At 30.4% G+C, this 23,697-nt stretch overlaps 4 protein-coding genes and 1 non-coding gene across 12 annotated transcripts; 2 read left to right on the top strand and 3 right to left on the bottom strand.

The window, feature by feature from the left end:
* Positions 1–430: 430 nt before the first annotated feature.
* LOC108483172 (neutral ceramidase 1) lies at positions 431–5,936 on the top strand. 2 transcript variants are annotated; one of them, XM_017786418.2, is made up of 10 exons: positions 431–831; positions 1,718–2,113; positions 2,391–2,599; positions 2,855–3,190; positions 3,394–3,658; positions 3,748–4,018; positions 4,109–4,234; positions 4,475–4,538; positions 4,618–4,787; positions 5,215–5,936. In XM_017786418.2, exons 2-10 carry the CDS (start codon positions 1,767–1,769, stop codon positions 5,761–5,763), a joined length of 2,337 nt encoding a protein of 778 aa, XP_017641907.1. In that variant the 5' UTR covers positions 431–831; positions 1,718–1,766; the 3' UTR covers positions 5,764–5,936. The 2 variants fall into 2 exon arrangements, with proteins under 2 accessions (XP_017641907.1, XP_017641906.1); XM_017786417.2 differs by having other exon boundaries at positions 431–688.
* Positions 5,937–8,934: 2,998 nt separating this feature from the next.
* On the bottom strand, positions 8,935–10,711 carry LOC108480517 (proliferating cell nuclear antigen). The gene is made up of 4 exons (XM_017783542.2): positions 10,196–10,711; positions 9,692–9,844; positions 9,446–9,543; positions 8,935–9,344 (listed from the first exon to the last, which is right to left on the bottom strand). The coding sequence occupies exons 1-4, from the start codon at positions 10,512–10,514 to the stop codon at positions 9,114–9,116; spliced, it is 801 nt and encodes a 266-aa protein (XP_017639031.1). The 5' UTR covers positions 10,515–10,711; the 3' UTR covers positions 8,935–9,113.
* Positions 10,712–16,117: 5,406 nt separating this feature from the next.
* LOC108480518 (uncharacterized) lies at positions 16,118–18,947 on the bottom strand. 7 transcript variants are annotated; one of them, XR_001870638.2, is made up of 6 exons: positions 18,686–18,881; positions 18,203–18,243; positions 18,047–18,110; positions 17,533–17,615; positions 16,773–16,896; positions 16,118–16,404 (listed from the first exon to the last, which is right to left on the bottom strand). XR_001870638.2 is itself a non-coding variant. In XM_053027242.1 (6 exons), the coding sequence occupies exons 1-4, from the start codon at positions 18,882–18,884 to the stop codon at positions 17,592–17,594; spliced, it is 333 nt and encodes a 110-aa protein (XP_052883202.1). In that variant the 5' UTR covers positions 18,885–18,947; the 3' UTR covers positions 16,118–16,404; positions 16,773–16,896; positions 17,533–17,591. The 7 variants fall into 7 exon arrangements, 4 of the variants coding, with proteins under 4 accessions (XP_052883202.1, XP_052883197.1, XP_052883205.1 ...); XR_001870636.2 differs by having other exon boundaries at positions 17,526–17,615; positions 18,042–18,105; positions 18,686–18,875; XR_001870635.2 differs by having other exon boundaries at positions 17,526–17,615; positions 18,686–18,873.
* Positions 18,948–21,983: 3,036 nt separating this feature from the next.
* On the top strand, positions 21,984–23,578 carry LOC108481991 (uncharacterized). The gene is made up of 4 exons (XM_017785096.2): positions 21,984–22,262; positions 22,897–22,989; positions 23,107–23,244; positions 23,345–23,578. Exons 1-4 carry the CDS (start codon positions 22,038–22,040, stop codon positions 23,384–23,386), a joined length of 498 nt encoding a protein of 165 aa, XP_017640585.2. The 5' UTR covers positions 21,984–22,037; the 3' UTR covers positions 23,387–23,578.
* On the bottom strand, positions 22,308–22,378 carry TRNAG-UCC (transfer RNA glycine (anticodon UCC)). The gene has a single exon. It is a non-coding gene; the product is annotated as a tRNA-Gly (tRNA).
* Positions 23,579–23,697: the final 119 nt, after the last annotated feature.

The following is a 23,697-nucleotide window of genomic DNA, read 5'->3' on the forward strand; positions in this document are numbered from 1 at the left end:
TATAATAAAAAAAGTAAAAATAATATGGCTAAACTACATTAGGAATTACAAAATGGTTATCAATTTATTATTCATTCAATTATAAAAATTATCAAATGGTTATCAAATTATTAGTAAATTTTAGTTTTAGTCATATAACTATAAAAATAACAAAATGATCACTCAATTATTCAATTTTGTCCTTTTAATCATTGAACTATCTTGAATTTTTTGTTATTTTCATTTGTACGTTAAACAATTGGTGACCAAAAATGTAAAATTAAATAATTATACGATCATTTTGTAACTTTTCATAGTTGAGTTACCAAAACAAAAATTTACTAATATTAAATGATCATTTTGTAAATTTTTATAATTAAATGACAAAAAAAGAGAAAAACCATAGTTGAGTGACTATTTCAACAATAAAAAATCTAATGTCTTTTAACCAATTAAACATTGGGCATGCACCTGAACACTGTCCAAAACTAAATTCCAAGAAGCCATCAGACCTTGAAAAGTAGCAAAGATGCAACAAAACAAAACAATAGCATCACCGCTATCTTCCCTTCAAAGCAACCAGTTTAACTTCCCTTAGTTTGACTTCTCTTTTAGAATCTTTGCCTCCCCAATACCTTTTATTTTTCCCTTTATCTTCACTCACAAACTATCAAAGCAAGCTCAGATAAATCTTTTCTTTGATAGAAAGGTATAGTTTCCCCCCCCCCCTTAATTCTGGGTATGTTTAATCATTTGGAACTTCTTGATTCTTGCACTAAAAAAAGAGTGATCACGAATTCCAGTCTTTCAATGGGTTTTCTTCGGAAGTTGTTTTAATGAGGTTGATGGAAGGTGTTCTTGATTCTTGACTTACTTCGAATTGATTGTTGCTTATTGAACCTGCTAAGTTCGATACTGGATAATTATTTTTAGAAAAAAAAACTGAATTAGGTAATTTAGTTTTTTAGGGTTTGATTTTATTGATCGAAATGATTGCTTAAATGATGAGATAGTTTTCACTGTCAGGGGGGTTACTTTTGAACTTTTTACTTAGCTTTAGTTTTAGGTTTGATACTGGCTTTTGATATTTAGAGCATCATGCTTGATAACGCGAAGGCATCCTTTTTGGATGTTGCTAAGAACCTACACACCCTTAAGGTTCTGTCCCTGGCTTTAAAGAGAGCCTAAGGGCGCCTCTTAAGTCGCTAAAGAGCGGGAATCATAGCTGCTGAAGAGTGAGAGCGCATTGTGTGGCACCTTGGGTTCAAACCACCTTGGGCTCTTACTCTTCAGCAGCGATGGTTCTTGCCCTTCAGCGACTTGAGGTGCCCCCTAGGCATTTTCAGAACTGGGAATGAAACCTTGAGAGTTATCAGCTCTTCAGCGGCACCCAAAGGAGATAATACCCTCGTGTTATCTGCATGATGCTCTAACAGATATAATGGCAAGTTCATATATTTTGAATTAAAAGAAATAGGAAGAGGGGGTAAAATCTTAGGTTAAAAGCTTAAAACCGTATTGAGATCATACAACTTGTTGCTATATATTTTTTCCTTTATGGTGTCTTGAGTTTGATTAATGGAACATTTTTTGGTTTTATGTATGTGATTATACTAATGTTAACACTTCACTTACTCTTTGAAGCTAAATTTATGAGAAATTTTGGATTAATGTTTGTTTGTTTGTTTTTTCTTTTGCCAAATAAAGCCTTGACATGTTATTATTGTATTTGATGAAGGGAAATGAGAAGGAGATAATAAGTGCTGCTTGGTGTACTTGTTGGGTTCATGATGGAGTTACTTGCTTCTATTGGCTGCCATTTTCGAATTCCTTTGAAAACCATGTGGTTATGGATATCTTTGGTACTTGTGCTGCAATATAGTAAATCTGTGCTTTCAGATTCCAACTATTTAATTGGGCTGGGGAGCTATGACATTACTGGGCCAGCAGCCGACGTTAATATGATGGGATATGCTAACACAGAACAAATTGCTTCGGGGATTCACTTTAGGCTGCGAGCTCGGTCATTTATCGTGGCAGAGCCACAAGGGAAACGAGTAGTTTTTGTTAATCTCGATGCTTGCATGGCTTCACAATTAGTGACTATAAAGGTTCTTGAGAGATTGAAAGCAAGGTAATTATTATCACAGCAAGTTAGGCCTGAAGATCAGCTTCTCTTTTTTTAACCATATTAAAGTACAATCCTGATTGAAGTTTATGCTATTATCTTTTTGTCTAAACTTTTTGGTTTTAGAACAATGTTGCATCAACATGGAGTAAGACCGAACCAAAGACACCAAAGCCTTTGAAATAGATGAAATTCAAATGGATTTCAGTTTGATATGCTTATAGTGTTTATATTTTAACCTTTGACGTGTCTACCCTAATTTAGCTGCTACTTATACCTGCAGGTATGGGAACTTATATACTGAACAGAATGTTGCTATCAGTGGTATTCACACCCACGCAGGTCCTGGTGGTTATCTCCAATATGTGGTGTATATTGTTACATCTCTTGGATTTGTCCATCAGTCATTTGATTCCCTGGTAGATGGCATCGAGAAAAGTATTGTACAAGCTCATGAAAATCTCCAACCTGGATCAATTTTTGTGAACAAGGGTAAGGAACATGAAATATGCAGTTGCTACTATCCTGTTCGTGTTTTTAGATGTTGGTATTGTTTAGCAGAAATAATGTGACTGGATAATCTTCTTTGATACTGGTGATCTCCATTCTCAAGTTGAAGTTTTCTGAAATGTTGTATACACTAGTTTCTGTACCTATTTGGCTTTATCTTGCTGTGATTTCCACTTTATGTTGTGTATCTGAGACGTATGCATTTATTTATGCTCAAAGATTATGGGTTGTGAACAGGAGAGCTATTAGATGCCGGAGTAAACCGTAGTCCGAGTGCCTATCTCAATAACCCTGCATCAGAGCGGAGCAAATATAAGTACAATGTTGATAAAGAAATGACCCTTTTAAAGTTTGTAGATGACCAATGGGGTCCAGTGGGTAGCTTCAACTGGTTTGCAACTCATGGAACATCAATGAGTCGTACAAACTCTCTGATCAGTGGTGATAACAAGGGTGCAGCAGCACGATTTATGGAAGATTGGTTTGAGCAGAACAGTGCTAAAAGTGATGAATTGGGTACTGATGAAATACCTCGAAGAGTTTCGAGCATCATTTCTAGTATTCATAATAATCGTAAGTTTTTATCTTTCAATTCCAGTAATTGTTTATTGATTTGAAAAATATGTAGAAAGAGCAATGGAAAAATACAATCAGTACTAGATATCATCTTTAATCTGCAACAGAAATTATTCATCCGATCCATAATATGTAGCTTGAACTTCTTGATGTGCTGCCTGGGTCCGTGCAATATTTCTTTTAATGTCTTTTTTATGTAGACCATGAGTTGCTGGAGCTTGCTTCATCCTTCCAGTCTTCTCCTGGTAAACCTGCAACCAGGATTTCGAGTGCTGCTAGACGTGTCAGGAGTGCTCTTCGACAGGCTGATAAGCCAGGATTTGTGTCTGCATTTTGCCAAACAAATTGTGGTGATGTTAGTCCCAATGTACTTGGAGCATTTTGTATCGACACTGGTGTTCCTTGTGACTTCAATCATAGTACCTGTGGTGGAAAGAATGAACTATGCTATGGCCGAGGACCAGGGTAATCACTATTTCTCTTCCTGCTTTGTATTTCTTTCTCATGACATACCTATATATTGTGTCAGAAGACTAAAATGCTTCACTTGGCAGCTATCCTGATGAATTCGAAAGTACACGTATTATTGGAGAGAGACAATTCAATAAAGCTGTGGATCTGTTTAACACAGCATCTGAGCAATTAAAAGGAAAGATTGACTATCGCCACTCATATGTAGACTTCTCCCAGCTTGAGGTTACAATTCCTAAAGAAGGAGGAGGTTCTGAGGTAGTTAAAACATGCCCTGCTGCAATGGGATTTGCTTTTGCAGCAGGAACAACTGATGGCCCTGGGGCATTCGATTTTAAGCAAGGAGATGACAAGGTAATTTAAGACTGCACCTATATTTTTCAGTTTTCTGTGCCATATGTTTGCCTACTTTGTATGATTAATGTTGTTGGAATGTTATGTCAGGGAAATCCTTTCTGGAGGCTTGTGCGCAACTTACTTAAAGCTCCTGATAAAAAACAAGTAGAGTGTCATTCTCCAAAGCCCATCTTGTTAGATACTGGTGAAATGAAGCAACCGTATGATTGGGCGGTAAGTTGCAACAATATCTCATAGGTGACATACAAGTCCATCCAAGTCTTCATAATGTGAAAGTCATATGCCATAATACGAGCTTTACTTAGATGCCTGATGAAGGATTGGAATCATTTGACTCGTGGATTCCTCTGATGACATTTTGTCTTCTGTTATGTCTAAAAATATGCTTGTGATTCCTTTTCCCTTAGAATAAGTTCACTAATGATGCATTTGCTTGATTTATAATCTTGGCAGCCTTCAATACTTCCAGTACAGATCCTTCGGATAGGACAGCTAGTCATTCTCAGTGTACCTGGAGGTAGTAGCTTTTTCCCTTTGTATCTTCTGTTTTCACTTTAAAACATGAGGATGAATTCTCACCATTTTGATTCAAGCAGAATTTACGACAATGTCTGGAAGGCGGCTTCGAGATTCTGTAAAAACCATGCTTACAAGCAGCGGTAGTGGAGAATTTGGTAGTAACACTCATGTTGTCATTGCTGGGTTGACCAATACATATTCACAGTACATTACTTCCTTCGAGGAGTACCAGATTCAGAGATATGAGGTCAGTGCCAAATCAGCAATACTTGTGTGTATAATAACCTAAATATTAACAATTATTGGCTACACAAAACAACTATACTATATTTCTATTCGCAGCTTTATTCTGACTCTCTGTAAGTTTGCTTAGATGGAGAGCTTTAGATCTTGAACTCACAACCGATATGGCTTGTGCCAGGCATAAATTGGCATTGAATAGCTGTATTTTTGTTCTCTTTACTCTTGTGGTAGCTTCGGTGCTTGGTTCGAGAGCTTTAGAACTTGAACTTACTATAAGCTTGGGCTAGAAATAAATTTGGTCATACGTGCACTTGCATATGAAGAACATGTGCGCATCTGCAATGGTGACTGCCATTTCATTTGTGTTTGGAACTTGTAATCTCATATTTATGATCTGTCTAGTTCTTTTACAAGTTCTTCGTGCTTCTTAGGGTGCCTCCACGCTGTATGGTCCGCACACACTCAGTGCCTACATTCAGGAGTTCCAGAAGCTCGCAAGTGCTCTTATCAAAGGCCAAACTGTTGAACCTGGCCCGCAACCTCCTGATCTTCTAAAGAAACAAATAAGCTTTCTCACTCCTGTTGTAATGGACTCTACCCCTGCTGGTGTAAATTTCGGGGATGTCAGCTCTGATGTTCCGGCTAACTCAACTTTTAAGAGAGGTAGCACGGTGACTGTGGTCTTCTGGTCAGCTTGCCCCAGGAACGATCTCATGACAGAAGGTACATTCGCTCTTGTTGAGATACTCCAAGGGAAGGGTACATGGGTTCCAACTTATGATGATGACGATTTCTGCCTTCGGTTTAAGTGGTCAAGACCTTCGAAACTAAGCCCCCGAAGTCAAGCAACCATCGAATGGACAATCCCTCCATCTGCCTCGCTAGGAGTTTACAGAATAAGACATTTTGGTGCTGCGAAACGGCTTATGGGATCGATTCAGCATTTCACGGGTACATCCAGTGCTTTTGTGGTAGCATGATGAAATAGATAAACTATATGTACACACGTATGGCAGCTTAGATGTTTCATTTTTGTTGCGCTTTATATGTAACGAGTTGCCATTAGACTATAGCACGTCGAATCTGTAATGCTGAAACTCGTCTAGCTCATTTGATTTCCTCTTCAGAACATGAAATTTCGGATGAATTAAAATCTGTCTTTAATGGTTCATTTACGAATTGAACTGTAATCATCGAAGAACATCACTTCTTGGCATCAAGTTGGTTAAAATATGCTTTTAAAAAAGTAGAAATAGAGAAGAGTGCAACGTAAAGTTTTAGTCTTAGTTCTGCTTCTGCTAATGATCCCTAAGCTAGTAAATTACTCAGTTTTGATTTAAAAATTTTGAATTTGATTAAGTAATTATCAAACCGAGATTGAACCAGTTTAACTTGAGTATCTCAATATTAAATTCAAGCAGTTTGTGAGCTTAATTTAATTAAACTTTTTAATATACTTTAAGGATTCAGTCTATAATATATATATATATATAGAAGTACGAGTTTGGGGAGTTTTTGAGGTGATGAGAATACTTTTATTGGTAGTTGTAATACTAAATTAAAATTAAAATAATAATTTATTAGTATTAGTATGTGATAATGATAAAATAATATTAATTAATATGATAGTATATTTATGTGAAATTAATTAGTTTGGATATATCTTTTAAAAATTCTACTTAAAATAATATAATATATTATTAATTAATAAAATTATAAATCTATAAAAAACCATTAAATATAATTGGATAAATTAAAATAATAAAAATTCAGTTTTAATTAAATAAATATAAGTTTTATATATAAATATGATAATAATTAATAATATCAAAGTAATTTTTATAAGTAATAAAATTAAAATTAAATGTGTGGTATTAATATTATAATAGTTAATAATCTTAAAGTTAATGTACTGGTTACCAATTTTATATAATTATCGTAATTTTCTATTTATATTAGAATTTATAACTTATATATATATATATATATATATATATATATCATGTATATATTTGTGCATAAAATTTTCATAACGTTTTTGATTGATTTGATTATTACATGTAAAAATATTTAAGTTATTTACTATTTGTTATTATTGTTTATTCTAAGGGTATAAGACATGTAATTAAATTATTAATAAGTTTATATTTTGTTCACTCGATTTTAAAAAGTTACAAAATGGTATTGAATTATTCGAAAGTTTTTCTTTAAATCATTGGGCTACTAATTTAAAAAAAAAAGTCCAGCAAGCGAACTTTATGCGATGGTTCGACGATTGATTAATACTCATCGAGGAGTAGACATATAGAATAACATACATTAGATCTAAGTCGATCTGATGATCAATGTTGGAGATCGAATAAGAAAGCTATATGGATTTTGGTTCGCAGATTCGTGACGTTTAAAACTGTTTCATGAAAAAATAATGAACTGTAGAAGAAAAGGGGAATGAAAGCTTTCGATTAGTGCAAGCAGTGCGATAGAGAAGGCTACACACCAACGATTTTAATAACCCGGTGACTTAAACTAAAAACTTTTGAATAGTTTAATGATTATTTTATAACTTTTCTAAATTATGTGATCAAAATGTAAATTTATTAATAATTTATTGAGCTTGAGTGCAATTTACCCGTATTCTAATAATGAAGGATACAAAAATATTCTAATTGATTTAAACAAATATATCATAAAAATTATGTGGTAAATATTGATTTTCCCTTAATAATTATTAACATATCAAATTCCCATATATAAAACCTTAGATTATTTTATCTCTTATTCAATATTATAAAGGTATAATGATAAATTTAGTCCCTAATATTTATATATGTTGTTAATTTGATCATTTTTAGTTAAATTTAGTCATCAACTTTTTAATAAAAGTTAAATTACTTTTTAGCGGAAATATTGACTGAAATATTAAATATTTAAACATGGTAGCTTGTATAGCAATTCAAATGTACTTTATGCTATTTGTTTTTATTTTCTATGAACTATTTATATCTTTTACATTTGAATGTTTTAAATATTTTATAATTTTTAAATTATTTATTGATGTGACATATATAACAAATTGTGTCGTGTCAACATGAAGACAAAGGTTGTTACACCAACATTAAAAATTTAAGGTGTACTTGATTAGGCAAAAAAGTGGAAGGATGGGAGGGAAAAAAAAGAAAAGTAGAAAAAATAAATAAATTTAAGTGTGTTTGGTTGAGAAGAAAAGTGAAGAAAGAAAATAGGAGAGTTGATCATTTCTTTTCCTAATACATAAAAATCAATCCTTCTAAATTGAAATGATAAGAGATATGTGCAAATTAGTTCAAAATTATGTATTTTTGAAATGTTTTATTTTATTTTCTTTCATTTTCTCCTTTTATCAAGTAATAAATGGAAAGAAAAAAATCCTTCCTATTTTTTAATCCCTCCTACCAAGTATACCTATAAAAAAATCTAATTTTTATCCTTCTAATTTTCTATTCCTTCAATTTTTCACCCTTTTAATTTTTTTTCGCCTCTACCGAACAAAATTATAATGTTTTCATCAACATTATTTATGATTATGAATATTATAAATATATTGGATCAATCTAAATAACATATAGTTATAATGAACATTTATTGATTGACCACAAACCTTTAGTTTGTAATCACTAAATTTTGATGTGTTAGAATAATATGACTCATTTATTTAAATAATAATAATGATTTAATTTTTTTTGAATATGTTTTTTAGTCTTACCATCTAATTTTTTTATCATTGTGTAGTATTTATAAAATAAATATATATACAAAATAATTTAAAATATTTAAATTAATAAAAACAATAAATCTCATGCATACAAGGGTTAAAAGGCTAGTATTACTAAAATACATTTTTAACCTTTGATATACATTTATATATAATAAAAACTAAAACGTTTAAGATTTATTTTATAATTATATTGAAAAATATATGGATTATTTTGGTGGGAAAACATTTATAAATTTGATTAAGTTTTTATTTCATTATCACATCATCTTAAAAATTAATATAAATATTGCATTTGTTAATTTGTAATTGAGTTTAACTTGAATAGTTTGATAATATTTCAAGTCAAGCTCAAGTTTTCAAGTCTCAAAATTTACAACAATAGTGAAGACGCATAAGAAACAGGAACACATAATTTATAACAATATGGGAAAATCCAAGCAAAAGAGAAATGTTAATCATCCACCTAATCTAAACAAACTTAATATGCTTGGCAACTTGTTGAAAGCCTTAAACATTAATGACAATCAAACACATATTGTAGTCAACAAGGAAGCAAAATCCATCCCAAATTCAAAGCTAAACTTGTGGCTTAGTCTCATCCTCATCTTCTTCAATCTTGGGTGCCAAGTAGAACCTAATATAACCCATCTCAGCTATCTTATACTCGACCACAACAGGCAGCTCTGATGACAAGCTGATTGTCACTGTGTTTGACAATGGAGTAGCCTTTGTAAATGAATTCATGTACCTCAATGCAAATGTCAATGATACTGGCTCATTCATCTCTACAATTGTTGCTTCTTCAGGCTGGCATTTGTTTATTAAAAGATCAACAAAGTGTTGTGCAAATTATAATACTTGCAGAGGAAAAAAGGAAGAAGAGAAATATTATTGGACAAAGGCCTTACTTTATCTACAGTGGTATTTTGCCTAAGAACAATATTTGCAGTTCCGATATCACCCCTTGTGGAAAACTTCACACCTTCCTTGGTAACAGAGATAACAACTGCAACAACATCAAATAGTAATTAACATTTGCAATCAAATAAAAAAGATGGGGAAGAAACTATGCTGTAAGGATCCTCCAAATATATGGAAAAACTTAAAGAATCTATACACTAAATTTATAGAATGCTAAAATATTGGAGCAGTACCGGTGTCACCAATGCTTGCAAGATCCTTGCAAATCCTTGCAAATTCAGCTGAAGGCATCCTAACAATAGCATGGTACTCCGCTTCTGGGATCCCAAGGTGTTCACTATCAATATCCATCAGCTTCATCTCAAAATCTGATATCTTGTCTTGGGCTTTAATCCATTAGCACATGCATAAAGAAATGAACACTAAATATCAGGCCAATCTTATAACAAACAGATCAGCAAGTCATTGATACAAAAATTGGGGAGAGTGACCTCATTACAATTGAACAATTATCAATCTCCATGACTAGCGAAAATAAACAATATTCTCATAGTTTATATAGCTCCCTTCAGCTTTCCACCAAATCCCAGCAACCAAACAGATGACACAATTTCCAACATAAAAAAGTCGAAACTATTAAACACCCAAAAATACCCGATTAACAATAAATCCCATAAACCCTAAACTCAAGCAAAACACTAAACAACCCGCAAAACCCAGGGAAATAGAAGACTTACTGGGGCTCTCGAACATGAAAGTAACAGTATCGCTGCCATCATCAGCCTTGATTGTGATGATGTCATCATTTCCGGCACATTTCAGCATCTTGGACATGTTACCGAGATTCATCCCCATGGAAATGTTCCTGTCGCAGCGATAGTGCTCGAACCCTTCCGATCTCAGCAACAGGGCCACCAGCGCCACGTGACTCGAATCCATGGCCTGCAAAGAAAACCCCGTCGCCGAACAGTCGAAGTTGGCATCGTTGACCAAGTCCTTAATCGCTTCCAAGACTTTCTTTAGAAGCGAACCCTGAACTAGCCTAAGCTCAAGCATTTTTTAGTAGTTTTTTTTTTCTTCCTCTCTTTTGGTTCTCTTGCGAAAGAGATGGGAAAATTGGAGTTAAGGCCTAGGGTTTTGAGCGAAAAAGAGATGGGTATTGAGAGTTTATATAAATGGGGAATTGATTTTGAATCGGGAGGGTTCAACTGGCGGGATTGTGTGGCGTTGGTTCCCGCCATTGTGTTTCCGCTAAATGTGAGTGGCGCATTTAGTACTTTGGACTCTGTTTTGACTTGGTTGTCCATCCGGCTACGTCAGCCCGGCCCATTATATAATGGTTTTTTATTTGGGTCGAGTTGCTTTGGCCCAATTTAAAATTAAATGATTTTTTGAAATTCTTATTTAAAATTTAATTATAAATATATATCAATTTTAATATTTTTAACAGTAATATGGGCTTTTTGAATAAGTCGGGTCAACCCATGAACACCTCTAACTTTGACCATTGTTAATATTTTTTTGGGAATATTACGAATTTTTATAAATGTTGAATTTTGTTATTAGTCCATGTACTATAAGTTGTGGAAATAATCCTTATAGAGCTAGCAAAATAGGCTGTAGCCCGAAAAGTCCGCCCATTCCGATTTAAGCCCGTAACAATCTGAGGCCAACAAAACTCAACTCGTATAAGATCCGAGCTCGACAAAATTCAAGCCTGATAAAGTTCGAGCTCGTAACAAATTCGAGTTCGAAACAAATCTAGCTTGAACTTGAGAAAAATCCAACTCAAAACCCGAAAAAATAGCCATAATAGACATTAACAATTAATATAATTTTATGTTATTAATTAAAATAAAATAAATGATAATTATTTATTTTTGAAATGTATTCATAAGCATCATGTATTTATATTAAATATCTATTAATAGGAAAAGTAATTAATAATATTTTTGGGTAAAAATAATAATTTTATTTTAAAATATAAAATAAAATAAATTTTTAAAACATTTATTTAATATAAAATATTTTCAATACTATAATTATATATGTATAATAAATATATAAAATTAAACTTTAATGCTATAATAATATATTATATACCTATTATCGAAATTGATTACATAACCTCACCTTAAACCGATATACTAAATTTGTATATTACTAATACATAATATAATATATTATAATGTATTAGTATTATTAATACATAAAATAATAAAATAATATATAATTATTACTAAAATATTAATACATATATAACTATTATTATAATATAAATTATAATAGAAGACATGATATTGTAATAATATGTAATATATAATTTACGACTATTATCTATAACTATTATTATATTATAAATTATAATAAAATATATAATAATACATAATATTTGAATGTTTAATCATTGATGCATATATATAAACTATCAATATAATATATACTATACGATATGATATGATATAAACTAGTAGGATAGTTAACTTTCAAATTTATGAAAAGTATAAAGACTTAGAGCATATTCCAACTAGTATAATAATAACCAATAATATGTAATATATAATGTACTACTATTATATATAACAATTATTATATTATATATTATAATAAAAGATATAGTATTACATGATATTATAATGTTTAATCATTGGTGCATACATATAAACTATTAATATATTATATGATACGATAAAGCATTACATAATATAGTAGGAGGGCTAGCTTTCAAATGTATGAAAAATATAAGGGCTTAAAGCATATTTCAACCAACATAATAATAAATAATAAATATATAATTTACTATAATTATATTATAAATTATAATAAAATAATGAATAGTTATGTATAATCCTGTATGTTAAAATACATGTTTATAAATATAATTAGCAATACACAAAATATTATTAAAATTTAATATATTAATTAAATATTATTTTTATTAAATTAGATTTTGAATTGGCCTTTAACTTTAACAAATTATATTTGAGTATTGGATTTAATTTCTTTTTTATTTCGGGTTTGAGATTTAGCCTATAATTTATTTATTTTGAGTTTAGGTAATAATGAATATATTATTTGGATTTGGGCTCAATATAGTATATTTGAATTTTGGAATAAATATTTTTGAATATGAGTATCGATTTATAAATTTAACAAAAAAATCAATTGTGAATATAATATAATAATGAACAATAAAAGATATTTTGTTAATTCATATAATATCATAGAATAATAAATTTTACATACAATAAGCACTTTAATTATTTTATATAAAAAATTTATTAAATATATATAATTTTATACTTTTTATGAGACATATTTGAATTATGTAGCCATCGTATAAAAGTGAAATAAATTTTACATTCAAATTTAAAATATTTAAACTTAAAAATTTAAAATTATTTAAACCTGTCAGAGCCCTCCTGGCTTGACCCGAGCTCGAAAAAATCTGAGTCTGGAAGGGCCAGAGCCAAAGAAAGTTCGAGCTTAAAAAAATCTAAGTCCAAAGCAAGCCTAATCCGAACCCACTTGAGCCTACCTGTTTGTCAGCTCTAAGTCCTTATATTTTAATTTGGTCATTTTAGTTCATTGTACATTTTGAATTTTTATCAAATGATATTTGTTAAATTCATTTAGTTTTGCTATTTTCTAAATCATATCGACAAACATATTTATTGCACGTGTAATATAATGTCAAATTTTTATTTTCAAATATTACTCACAAAAAAAAATAGTTAATGGATATAAGACTGTTATTTGAGTCAAAACTGAATTTTAGAAAGCTTAAAAGTATATGGACTAAGAATAATCAAATTGAAGAGTATGAACTAAATCTACAACTTTACTCGTAGTATAAAACTGCTAGCAAATTTTAACCAAACTAACATGTTTGAGGTATGATTGAAATTTCAAATTAAAAAAAAATGAGATTGAAGTTGATCAATTCAAAAAGCGCAATGAATGAAAATAACTAAATCAATATATATAAACTAAATTCACAACTTCTCATAGCACATAAACTAATAATAGAATTTGATTTTATTTTTTATTTATAAATAATAACTTGATTTAGTTGGAGATCCGAGTGTCCTCTAACCCCAAGGTGACAACTAAGTCCAAAATCAAGTCAAGTTGTATCCCATTTCAAAGGCAAGTTTTCTTGTACTTTTCTCGTTTACAAGACTTGAACTCAAGTTATTGCTTAAAAGATATTAAATTTCTTGTCACTCAACTTAACTGACATTAGTATGAATGATAATTATTTGGCATATTTATAAAATATTTAAAAGAATAAATTAGAATATGGCACCTAAATTTATTTGATATTTAATACTGAAAAATGAAATAGATAGTAATTTCTTGTAAACAAAATGCCTTATTTGTATTCAGTATATTTTTATATGATATTTAAAAAATACATATTTATAGTATATTTCACAATTTCTTAATAAAATACATATATATGCATAAACATATTTATATATACACAGAAAATTTGACTAAAAATAAGATATATCATTTCAGTATATATGTATTATTGTCCTAATTAATATCCGTCAACAACATTTTCTTTTTACTAATTTAAAACAATTTTAACTATTGTCATCAATTGAATTATCGATATTTTTCAATTTAATTAATCTATCTTCTCCCATTAAGCATACTATTACAATAATGATGGCATTATTAACCCTTTAATAATCTACAACCATTCAAGTCGTTAATCTCTTAGATACATACCTACATTTAGGACATTAATGGGGGTTCATATAACTATCCAACAACTTAGGGCTTCATTGCTCCTTCTATTAGATTGTGTTTCAACTTTAAGCCCTATTTACTAATTTAGTCCAATCTGATCAAGAAATCCAACAAACGAACACAGAATATAACGTGGCCTAGTCCTTCGAAAATTAAAATCTGTTAACACAAGAATCATTAGGGTTAATGACCCCCATTACGTTACCAAAATCCTTTTGGTAATGCTATGTAATTTTCATAACTGAGTTATAAATATTATTGTATCATTAATTTCTAAAATTCTAAGTAGATAATTTATTTATTCGAATAAATGTATATATATATATATATAAAAAGGTTCTTTTGTTAAGGTGATGAAATGTTAAAAAGTAGCAAACTAAAATGTCCTGGAAAAATGATAGGAAAGAAGATTGAAATGGACTCTAGAGAATAATTGCAGTGGTAGATGGTCAGGATGATGGCGGTAAGTGACAAAGGATGGTGAAGGTTGCGATGCTTGTAGCTATTGTAGAAAGAAACGTGTAGAAAGAAATTTGAATATGTTTAACTTTGTCAAAAGAGCAAAAAATCTCAAATAAAATTTTTAGACCACTATTTATAGTATTTCTAAGGTAGTTATTAAAAGAATGATTACAAAAGAATGACATATTTTATAGGACGTAAGAGAGATATGGGTTAATTTATAAAAGTGTGCATGACAGGGAATTAAAGTGAATGAAATCATATTCATGTTGTTAAGCCCAATTTAGCATTGTTTTTAATAAGCACTTTTAGGCTAAAAAACATTTTTGAGATAAAAATATTGTTAAATAATATGCCTTTTAAAGCTTTTCAAAAATGTTTTGGAACAAAAAAATGTTTTGCAAAATCACCTTTTTAATCAAAAGCAAAAGCAGATAATTTTAGATTTTGCTCAAAAGTGCTTTTAGATCAAAAAGCAGTTTTAAGAAGCAATGTTAAACTAAACCTTAATAACGAGGGTACGTTTGGTTCACTGTAATGGAATAGAGCTGTAATGGAATAGAGCTGTAATCAGTAATTCAGCTGTTTGGTTGAATGGAATGGAATAGAACTGTAATAGTATTCTTGTGTTTGGTTGAATGGAATGATATTGTAATAGCATAAGGAAAAAAACTAAAATGACTAGAATACCCTTAGTAGAATTTTTTTAGATAGATGATTATTGTTATTGTTATTATTATTAATTTATAATAGGATTATTATTAAATATAATTTAATAATAAATAATAAATAATTTAATCATACTTTAATATAATTATTATTAAATATAATTTAATAAAGATAATAATATATAATTTAATAACATTCTTAATATAATTATTATTAAAATATGAATGAATAAAATCATAATATATAATATTAAAAATAGTATATAACTATTTTATTATTTTTAAATTACAATACATATTTAATATGTTAAAATATCATTAGCGAAACAAATAATTTAATTATGTTCTATAAATTAATCTTCTTATAAATTAATCTCAATTTTATGGTATCATCTAAAGTTTCATTTGGACTATAATAACTGGTGTCATTATATTCCTATAAATTAATCCCAAATTTATGGTTTCAACTAAAATTTCATTTGTTATTTACATAATTTTTATATAATTTTTTATTTGTGTTATTATCTAAAATTGATAAATTGTATTAAACATGAAATTTTTATTAAAAAGAAAAAGTCACAAAGTACCAAAAAGAAAAATGTTATCTTTTATTTTTCTACTTGTCCACCATTGGTATTAGTATTGCTGAAACATTTGTATAAATAGTCTGAAATTTGGTACCAACATAATAAAATTATATAAATAGTCTGAAATTTTTATTTTTACTTATCCATTGGTATTAGGATCACTGAAGCATCGAAAAGAAAAGGCACAAACATTTTATTTCTATTTATTCAACACTCGGAATCTTGTCAAGTTGCAATATCTCCTCTATTTCCAAAGAGACCAATTGGGGACAATCCAAAATCATAATAAAATGATGTCAAAACTTAACCCATATTGCGATAAAGATTCTAACTCTTTCTAACCAAATATGTCAAAATTTATTGAGTTTGCAAATCTCAACAATGCATTTTCTGCTGAATCTCAACAATGCCTTCTTTGCTGAAATATCAAATTTATTGAGTTACTCGGCCTTGCATTTGCTAGTTTACCTGTTATTAGTAATTTAACACAAAGGCAAGGTTAGAACATCCAAGAAAAGAAAATCATTATTTAAGGTAATTAAAACGAATACTATTCCTAGCAGCGGCAGGTTAACATCCTTCATTACATCACTTTTAATATGACAGAACAAAATACAGCTACATTTGGCGAATATGATCGTTAATTTGTTAAATAGCCAGCCCCAGCCAATATGTCTGAATATGCTATTCCCCCCTCCCCTCCCTACTCTTTTCTCAGATTAAAACCGGTTGTCATTGATTCAGATTAAAAAGAAATGGTTTATCATCATGGACTTAACTGAGACAAAGAAACACAAATTAGGGAAAATAAAACAATTAACAGGTGAAAGGCTTACTAGCTGATATGAACAAAGAAGCTAATTTATCAGCTGCTTTTGGAGTTGAACCCAATTGCTGTAATCTTGCACTAGTTGCTGAAGAAGCAAAGGAACAAGTCTATCCAGTAGAGCTTGTATCATTCTGTATTAATAACAAATCCATTTTATAATATATGCATGGAAAAATTAGAGAGTGAAAAGAAACAGCTAGAACAGAACAGAAAGATGAGATAATTAAACATGTTAACATACTAGAACAGAAATACAATCACATTATCATGCTGACATTCAAAAAAATATGACTAGAATCAAGATTCTACAGAAGTAAAATATAAATCGAATCATATGAGCCAGAACTGTCTAGTCAAAGGGGCTGTTAAATTTAGGTAATGCACCAGGAGCCTGAAAACTTTGAAATTCATACAGACCATAGATCTCACTTGTTCAGGAATTAAAGGACATCTCTAAACTCTTTCTAAAGCTGATACAGAAAATCTGAATGATGCACCCACACTCAAAAATAGATAAACAGCGTAATCCATTTGAACCTACTAAGGTACTATCGATTTGAACATTAACCTAAAATAATAAGTAGACCATGTTAAAGCACTAAAAGAGAGCATGCGAGAATCAAATAGCAGAGTTTAAAACATTCATATGTTTTTCAGTATTCAAACATAAACAAATTCAGACACAATCACTTATACAGTACTCAAATTTAAATTTAGTCCAAAGTCGACAAAAAGAACACATAAAAAAAAGGGTACATACTAAAAACCTCTGAAAGCAGTGCAGGCAAGGCTTATGCATGCATATAGCTTGGTTTTTACTTCAACTTCACAACAAATTTTGACCAAATTCCTGAGAGAAGTAAAAAAAAAAACAAAGGTATAAATAAATCAACATTTTGTTCAATAAAGACAAAATCATTTTTATAACACAAACTAATAAAGCAGCTGCCAGAGGGGTTGTGAAAAACTCACTAACATGTTGCTTTATTTAAAAACACTAACAACTAACAACTTGCTAGCATAAAAAACAATCGACAGCTTTGATTTTCTACCATCAGAATATATAACATCCACGGCATGAAACTTCCTGGCTGCAATTCCGGGAATTAGAATCTTATTTACCAGTGCAATTTGCCCAGAAAAAAAACTAACAATTAAAATGTTTACAGAAAGTAACATTAATTTCACTCAGAAATCAGTTGCAATTCAACTAATTCGAACAGATTTGCAAATGATATAGCCTATATCTATATAAAAAGAACAAATCAGTTAATACCTTACCACCGTGTTGTTTTAGCTCAGACATATCATCAAAATATCCTCTATTCAATTCATCAGCACTGCCCTAAATCAAATTAAAACAATTATTTATATCAAATTTCATGGAAAAAAGAGAACGTAACAAAATTTCAATAAACAAACAAAGCTTAAACTTACAGTCTTGCTCGTTCTTTCTCCATTTTTTCCTTGCTTGCAAGCTGCACACACAAGACAAAAAGTTAAAAAGAACTATAACTTTAAAAATCAAATATTTTAGAGTTAAAAAGGGGGAGATGGAGGAATTGCCGTGTAAATATCGAAGAATCGAATGGATGATTTTGAAGCAAAATGTTGAGGAGGTGAAGGGGAAATCTTTGGGTCATGTCTTAGGAGGTATTGACTAAATGAAATCGAAGCTTGTGCCCTGTTTATCACTCGGTTTACCCTCAACATTTTTGGTTTTCGATTTAGATTTCAATTCCCCCTCTAAGAACCCTCTTGCTCTTTCCAGCAATAGATGGAATTTTACAGATCAAGAAAAAGAAACGGAAGAGAGGAAAAGAAAACTCTATTGAGAGAAAAAAAAAGAAAGCAGAAAAAAGATGGCTGAAAATTTGGAAGAGAGGAATATGGAAGGAACAGAGGGAGAAAATGTTTTACCTGACCCTGCGATGAAGGATTGTCCGTATGCTTTTTTCAAGTGAGAAAGTGGGAGAAGGGGAGAGGGCAAAGTGGGGAGCGTCTTTGTATTGAGCGTTTCCTTAAACACCGAATCAGTAATCGGTGCTGATGAAACGGAATAGAAATAAGACAATTTCTTTGCATAGGAGCGTAATGGAATAAGCCCGTAATAGGGCATTCCATTGAACCAAACAAGTGTTTAGTGTGGGCCCACGGAATAGGCTTGTAATGGCATAGCCATTACACTGAACCAAACATGCTGTGAGTAATTAGAGAGATGTTATAAAAATAATAGATATGGTTGTAGTGTTGTGAAAGTTACACTCATGTAACTCATTTTGTCAAAGAGAGTGCTATTGCAAACTCAAGTACTAGTGTGCAATTTGATCAATAAAGAGAGGAAGGGAAAACACTTGTACTCCTTTGAAAGGTTAAGAAGTAGACTTTTCAATAATGTTCGACATATTTTTCTAGACATCCAACACTGGAGCAAATTTAAGGATCCTGCCAATTTTTTTAAACTTAATTTTACAACCTTCAAATGAAGTGTCTTTCTTAATGAGTAATCTTGCAAGGAACAATATTTCTCGAGACCACTGTGGACAAAACAATTAGTAACAAAAAATGAGTATCTATAATGCAAATAATAGTATTTATGCTTCTTAATGAAAATTGCAAATTGTCATGCAGGTAAAGCCTATCATATTATATATCATTGCTTTTCAATGTTCACGAGATTTTTAATTATTAGTGTTCGAAGTTAGACAAGATATTTTTTTTATATGGTATCTCTACTATCATAAAGTCTCTAGTTGAGTTAGTATCACCCGTCAATTGAACTCCAATTTAGTTGAGAAATTATCAAAAAATAGTTCTTTTTATAAAGCAAGTTATATTACGATGATTTTTATTTTATCTTTTATATTATATAAATCAATAAAAAATTACCCATAATATTTGAATCAGGAAAACCATGCATATCAAACCTTTAACTTTATCATTGCAACAAAAGTATCATTTAATTTTTATATGAATTTTTAATAATTATATTTATCATGTAGATTTTTTTCATGCTATAAATCTAGTGTATATATATTTATATATTATGTTTTATAAATTTAGTTTATATTTTTTCACCCACAAGTAGCTAATCAGGTTGTTCATTAGTTGGCATGAGTAGCCCATGACTATGCTAGCTCGTTTACACGTTATTGCTCCATCTTGTTTATCTCCTTTTCTTTCGGTTGATGCTCATTGTGTAACCTTTGATGAAAGGTTTTAGATATTGGGTGTATGGGGTTTAGCCTATTAATTAGGAGGTTGAAGTATTTTTTATGGGTGATTTTTTTTAAAGGAAAATTTATTAATTCATTCAATGAATGAGACCATATAATTTGAGGGAAGGGATAACAAAAATCCGTTGTACGCAATGAAGGATAAGCTCCATCAACACAACAAAAGCTTCAACTTTTGTATCAATAGAACATTATGGCACGTTGACAATTGTCTCTGTCACAACTCTCAAGCACAACATATCAACAGTGATTGTAAGCACTTACTATAATAAAGAAATCAACCTCGGTTGGTCTAAAGCGGTGGGCATAAATTGGCAAAAAAATTGAGCATATACCAAACTAGTGAAGACGACGACAAAACCAACCCTAAAATCACTCGCAAAAGCAAGACTAAAAAGTGTACTACAATAGTAGACAAAAACTTTTAAAAGTGAATATTTATTAAACAATGGAAAAACAAACAGAAACATATAAATCTTAAGACAACATGAGTCCAAACCGACTTATGTAATCATTTATTATTCTAAAATACTCTCAAAATATAAACAGATTAAGAAGTCAACGAAGAGCTGCCCACTTTCTAAAAGAAATTGTCGGTGGTCGGTGGTGTTTGAACGATGATAGGCACCGTCATCTATCCATCACAACTTGTGAAGACAACAAAGATACCCACAAAATAGATCTGTAAACTGAAAAGAGAGAAGACACATGGAATGAATGAGAATAAGAAAGAAAAAGAGGGTTGATGGGCAGGAGAAAAAGGTGGGCAATAACTAGACTAGAGGCTAACACCGCCGCTAGGTAAAAACAAAAAAATAAAAAGCAAAGGACTTTCTCATAAGTGATTTTTTATTTGCCGATCTTTAAATATATGAGTTTACTTAAAAAAATGATTTATGTAAACTATAATATATAATATTTATATCCTACCATATTTGGTATAATTTTTTTCAGCATCATATCATATATATCATCGAAGGTAAGATTTTCATACATTTTAGGAAACATTAGTTAGTGAATTTTTTATTTTTTATTTGGTAAGTGATGATATTATCATTTATGCGACACATCAACATTTTTATTTATTTCCGTAATTATGGATCTCTTTTCATTCATTTCAATAATTACAGTTGCATTAACCTCCAAAATATTTACTGAATATTTACTTAATATTTACTTATAATGTTGTAACCTCAAAATATAGTTCGTAACTTTTAGCTACATTTTATTTCAGTAATTATAGTTGTGTAATTATTTTGATGTTAAAATATGGTTATAAAAAATACGTAAAAAGAATTCGTGTGTTGCCTTGATGGTTAAAGAGTTCATCACTTCAAGTGTAGCTTAGGTTCGAGTTGCACTAATCACATTGTTTTTAGGGCTTTATTCTTATCTTATAATTTATCACAAAAATGTAAAAATGATTGTATATTTGACTATAAAAGAAAATAAAATTATATTTTTAGATTATATTATGATTATTGAATAACGAAATCATTTAGTGTTTTTTATTTATATTTTTGAGTTTTAAATTTATTTAACATAATGTTTAAAATGAATTTCAATTAATTGGAAATAAAAGCTTAGTGGTCTGATTTATATTAAAAATATTTGAATGAATTATTTTTGGAGCAAAAATAAAAGTAAAGTTAATATTTTCAACAATTAAATTATATTTGAGATGTTGAAATAAGTAATACATGAAAGATAATAAAATACAATAATTAGATGCAAGATGAGCGTGAAAAAGAAATTACACGATATTCAGTAACTTATGGGTCCAAACTGTAGACTTGTTTAATTTTTTTTGTGGAAACAAAAAAGTGGTAGACATTTAGGTTTGAAAAATACAAGAATGATAGGTGGCAAGTGGATAAGGTATGGTTGTGAAGATATTTTATGGGTCAAAAATTGGGTGCCAACATGAAAGCTAGAAAAGGGAAAAATATCAAGCAACAATTAAAATATCTTTCTTTCCATTCGCCAATAAAAGCCGACCTTATAGGTCTTCAGAAGAGTGAAGAAAGAGAAGCAAAATGGAGTGCTGTAGGAGGCCTAATAGGAGTGATGTACATTTATCAGTGGAAGAAGAGGCCAAATTGGAGGAGCAGACCAGGGATTACTTTGACCACACAGCACCTAAACGTCACACTAAGCCTCAACGAAGCGACTATTCTTCCAACTACGTCGACGCTCTTGCCGCCGCTGATTCCGGTATCCCTGAATACCTCGAGTTTCAACGTCTAGAGAATGATCCCCAGGTCAGTTTTTTTCCTTCTTAAACCCGAAACCCAAAATAATTAAATTGCGTTTGCCGGAGTCGAACCCGGGTCTATTGCTTGGAAGGCAATTATCCTAACCGTTGGACTACAAACGCTTGCTGATATGTGGCTTTAGATGCTACTTTTCTCTTGAAAAAATAATACTTGTATTGCTTCCGCTTCAATTAAAGTTCAGCACTAAGAGTTATTTTACTTAAAAATAAGTTAATTGATTTATATTTGTTAGATCAAAGAGTAAATTAGTTATTTCTATTCAAAATTTTTAGTTATTTCTATTCAAAATTTTCTCTATTTATATTATTAAAAATAATGTGGTTACCAGAATAATAAGACAATGACATTTGACACATCACATATATATCATTCTGACAACATGTAAAGATCAATTTTAAATAGTAAAAATAGATAAATTTTTAACAGAATGACCTATTTGGTCTTTAATCTAATATATAAAGGTCAATTTGTCAATATTCTAAATAGAGAAAATAAAATATAATTTAACTCTTAATGCAAGGTTTTACTGTGCTTTTATTTATCTATCTCGTTTGGTGCAGATTTACTTCTACAAATTTTCTTCCCTGATTTTCCTTTTGTCTTCAAATTTTGAAACCAGAAAATAGTTTACAATGGAAGTGAAGTGAGAGAAGAATTTATGGAGACTGAATATTATAAGGATCTCAATTGCGTCGACAAACACCACCACACGGTACAATGACAACCTTTCATAAAGTTTTTCCCTTTTTATTCTCTTCAATTATGATCAAAAGCCAAAAAAATGGGGGGGGGGGGGGAAAGACTAATTATGATGGGTCTCGGTTTTCAGACAGGAACAGGTTTCATAAAGGCAGAGAACGACAATGGCAGAAACTTTAAGTTGGAACCAGATTCAGACACCAGCTGCCATGCCTCTTGTAAGGGAAATCCAGCAACTAACGACTGGATTCCAGCTGCTTTGGATGCGGTAAAAAATACCAACAGAACTTTGATTCATCTCATTAGTTAGCATCTAATGAAAATGACTGGCTTTTAACTACGTTTACTCCATCTCTTTGATTTTCCAGGCTTATGTTGCTTCAGACAAGCCCAACAGGAGTGATCAATGAATTTAATGAACCAGCAGTGTTTTTCAATTGTCTTTCTTTTATCTCCTGTAATGTGTTTCTAGATTATGATGTTGAAAATAATTTAAGAACCAGTATTCATGGTTATAATATCTTAACTAGATGTTGTTGATTAAGTATTGCTTACAGTATGGCGTTGAAAATAAATATAAATGAATGTGTTTTTTAGGTAAATCCTTATACCATAAAAAAGTGAAATAATTTAATCATTTTACTTTTTTCCAATACGTAACAAATTGGTAAAGTCGATCTAAATTTCAAATGCAGTGCGTTTGAAATCCGAATTCAGCATT

Source organism: Gossypium arboreum, chromosome 1 (genome assembly GCF_025698485.1).
Source record: "Gossypium arboreum isolate Shixiya-1 chromosome 1, ASM2569848v2, whole genome shotgun sequence".
NCBI classification, from domain to species: domain Eukaryota; kingdom Viridiplantae; phylum Streptophyta; class Magnoliopsida; order Malvales; family Malvaceae; genus Gossypium; species Gossypium arboreum.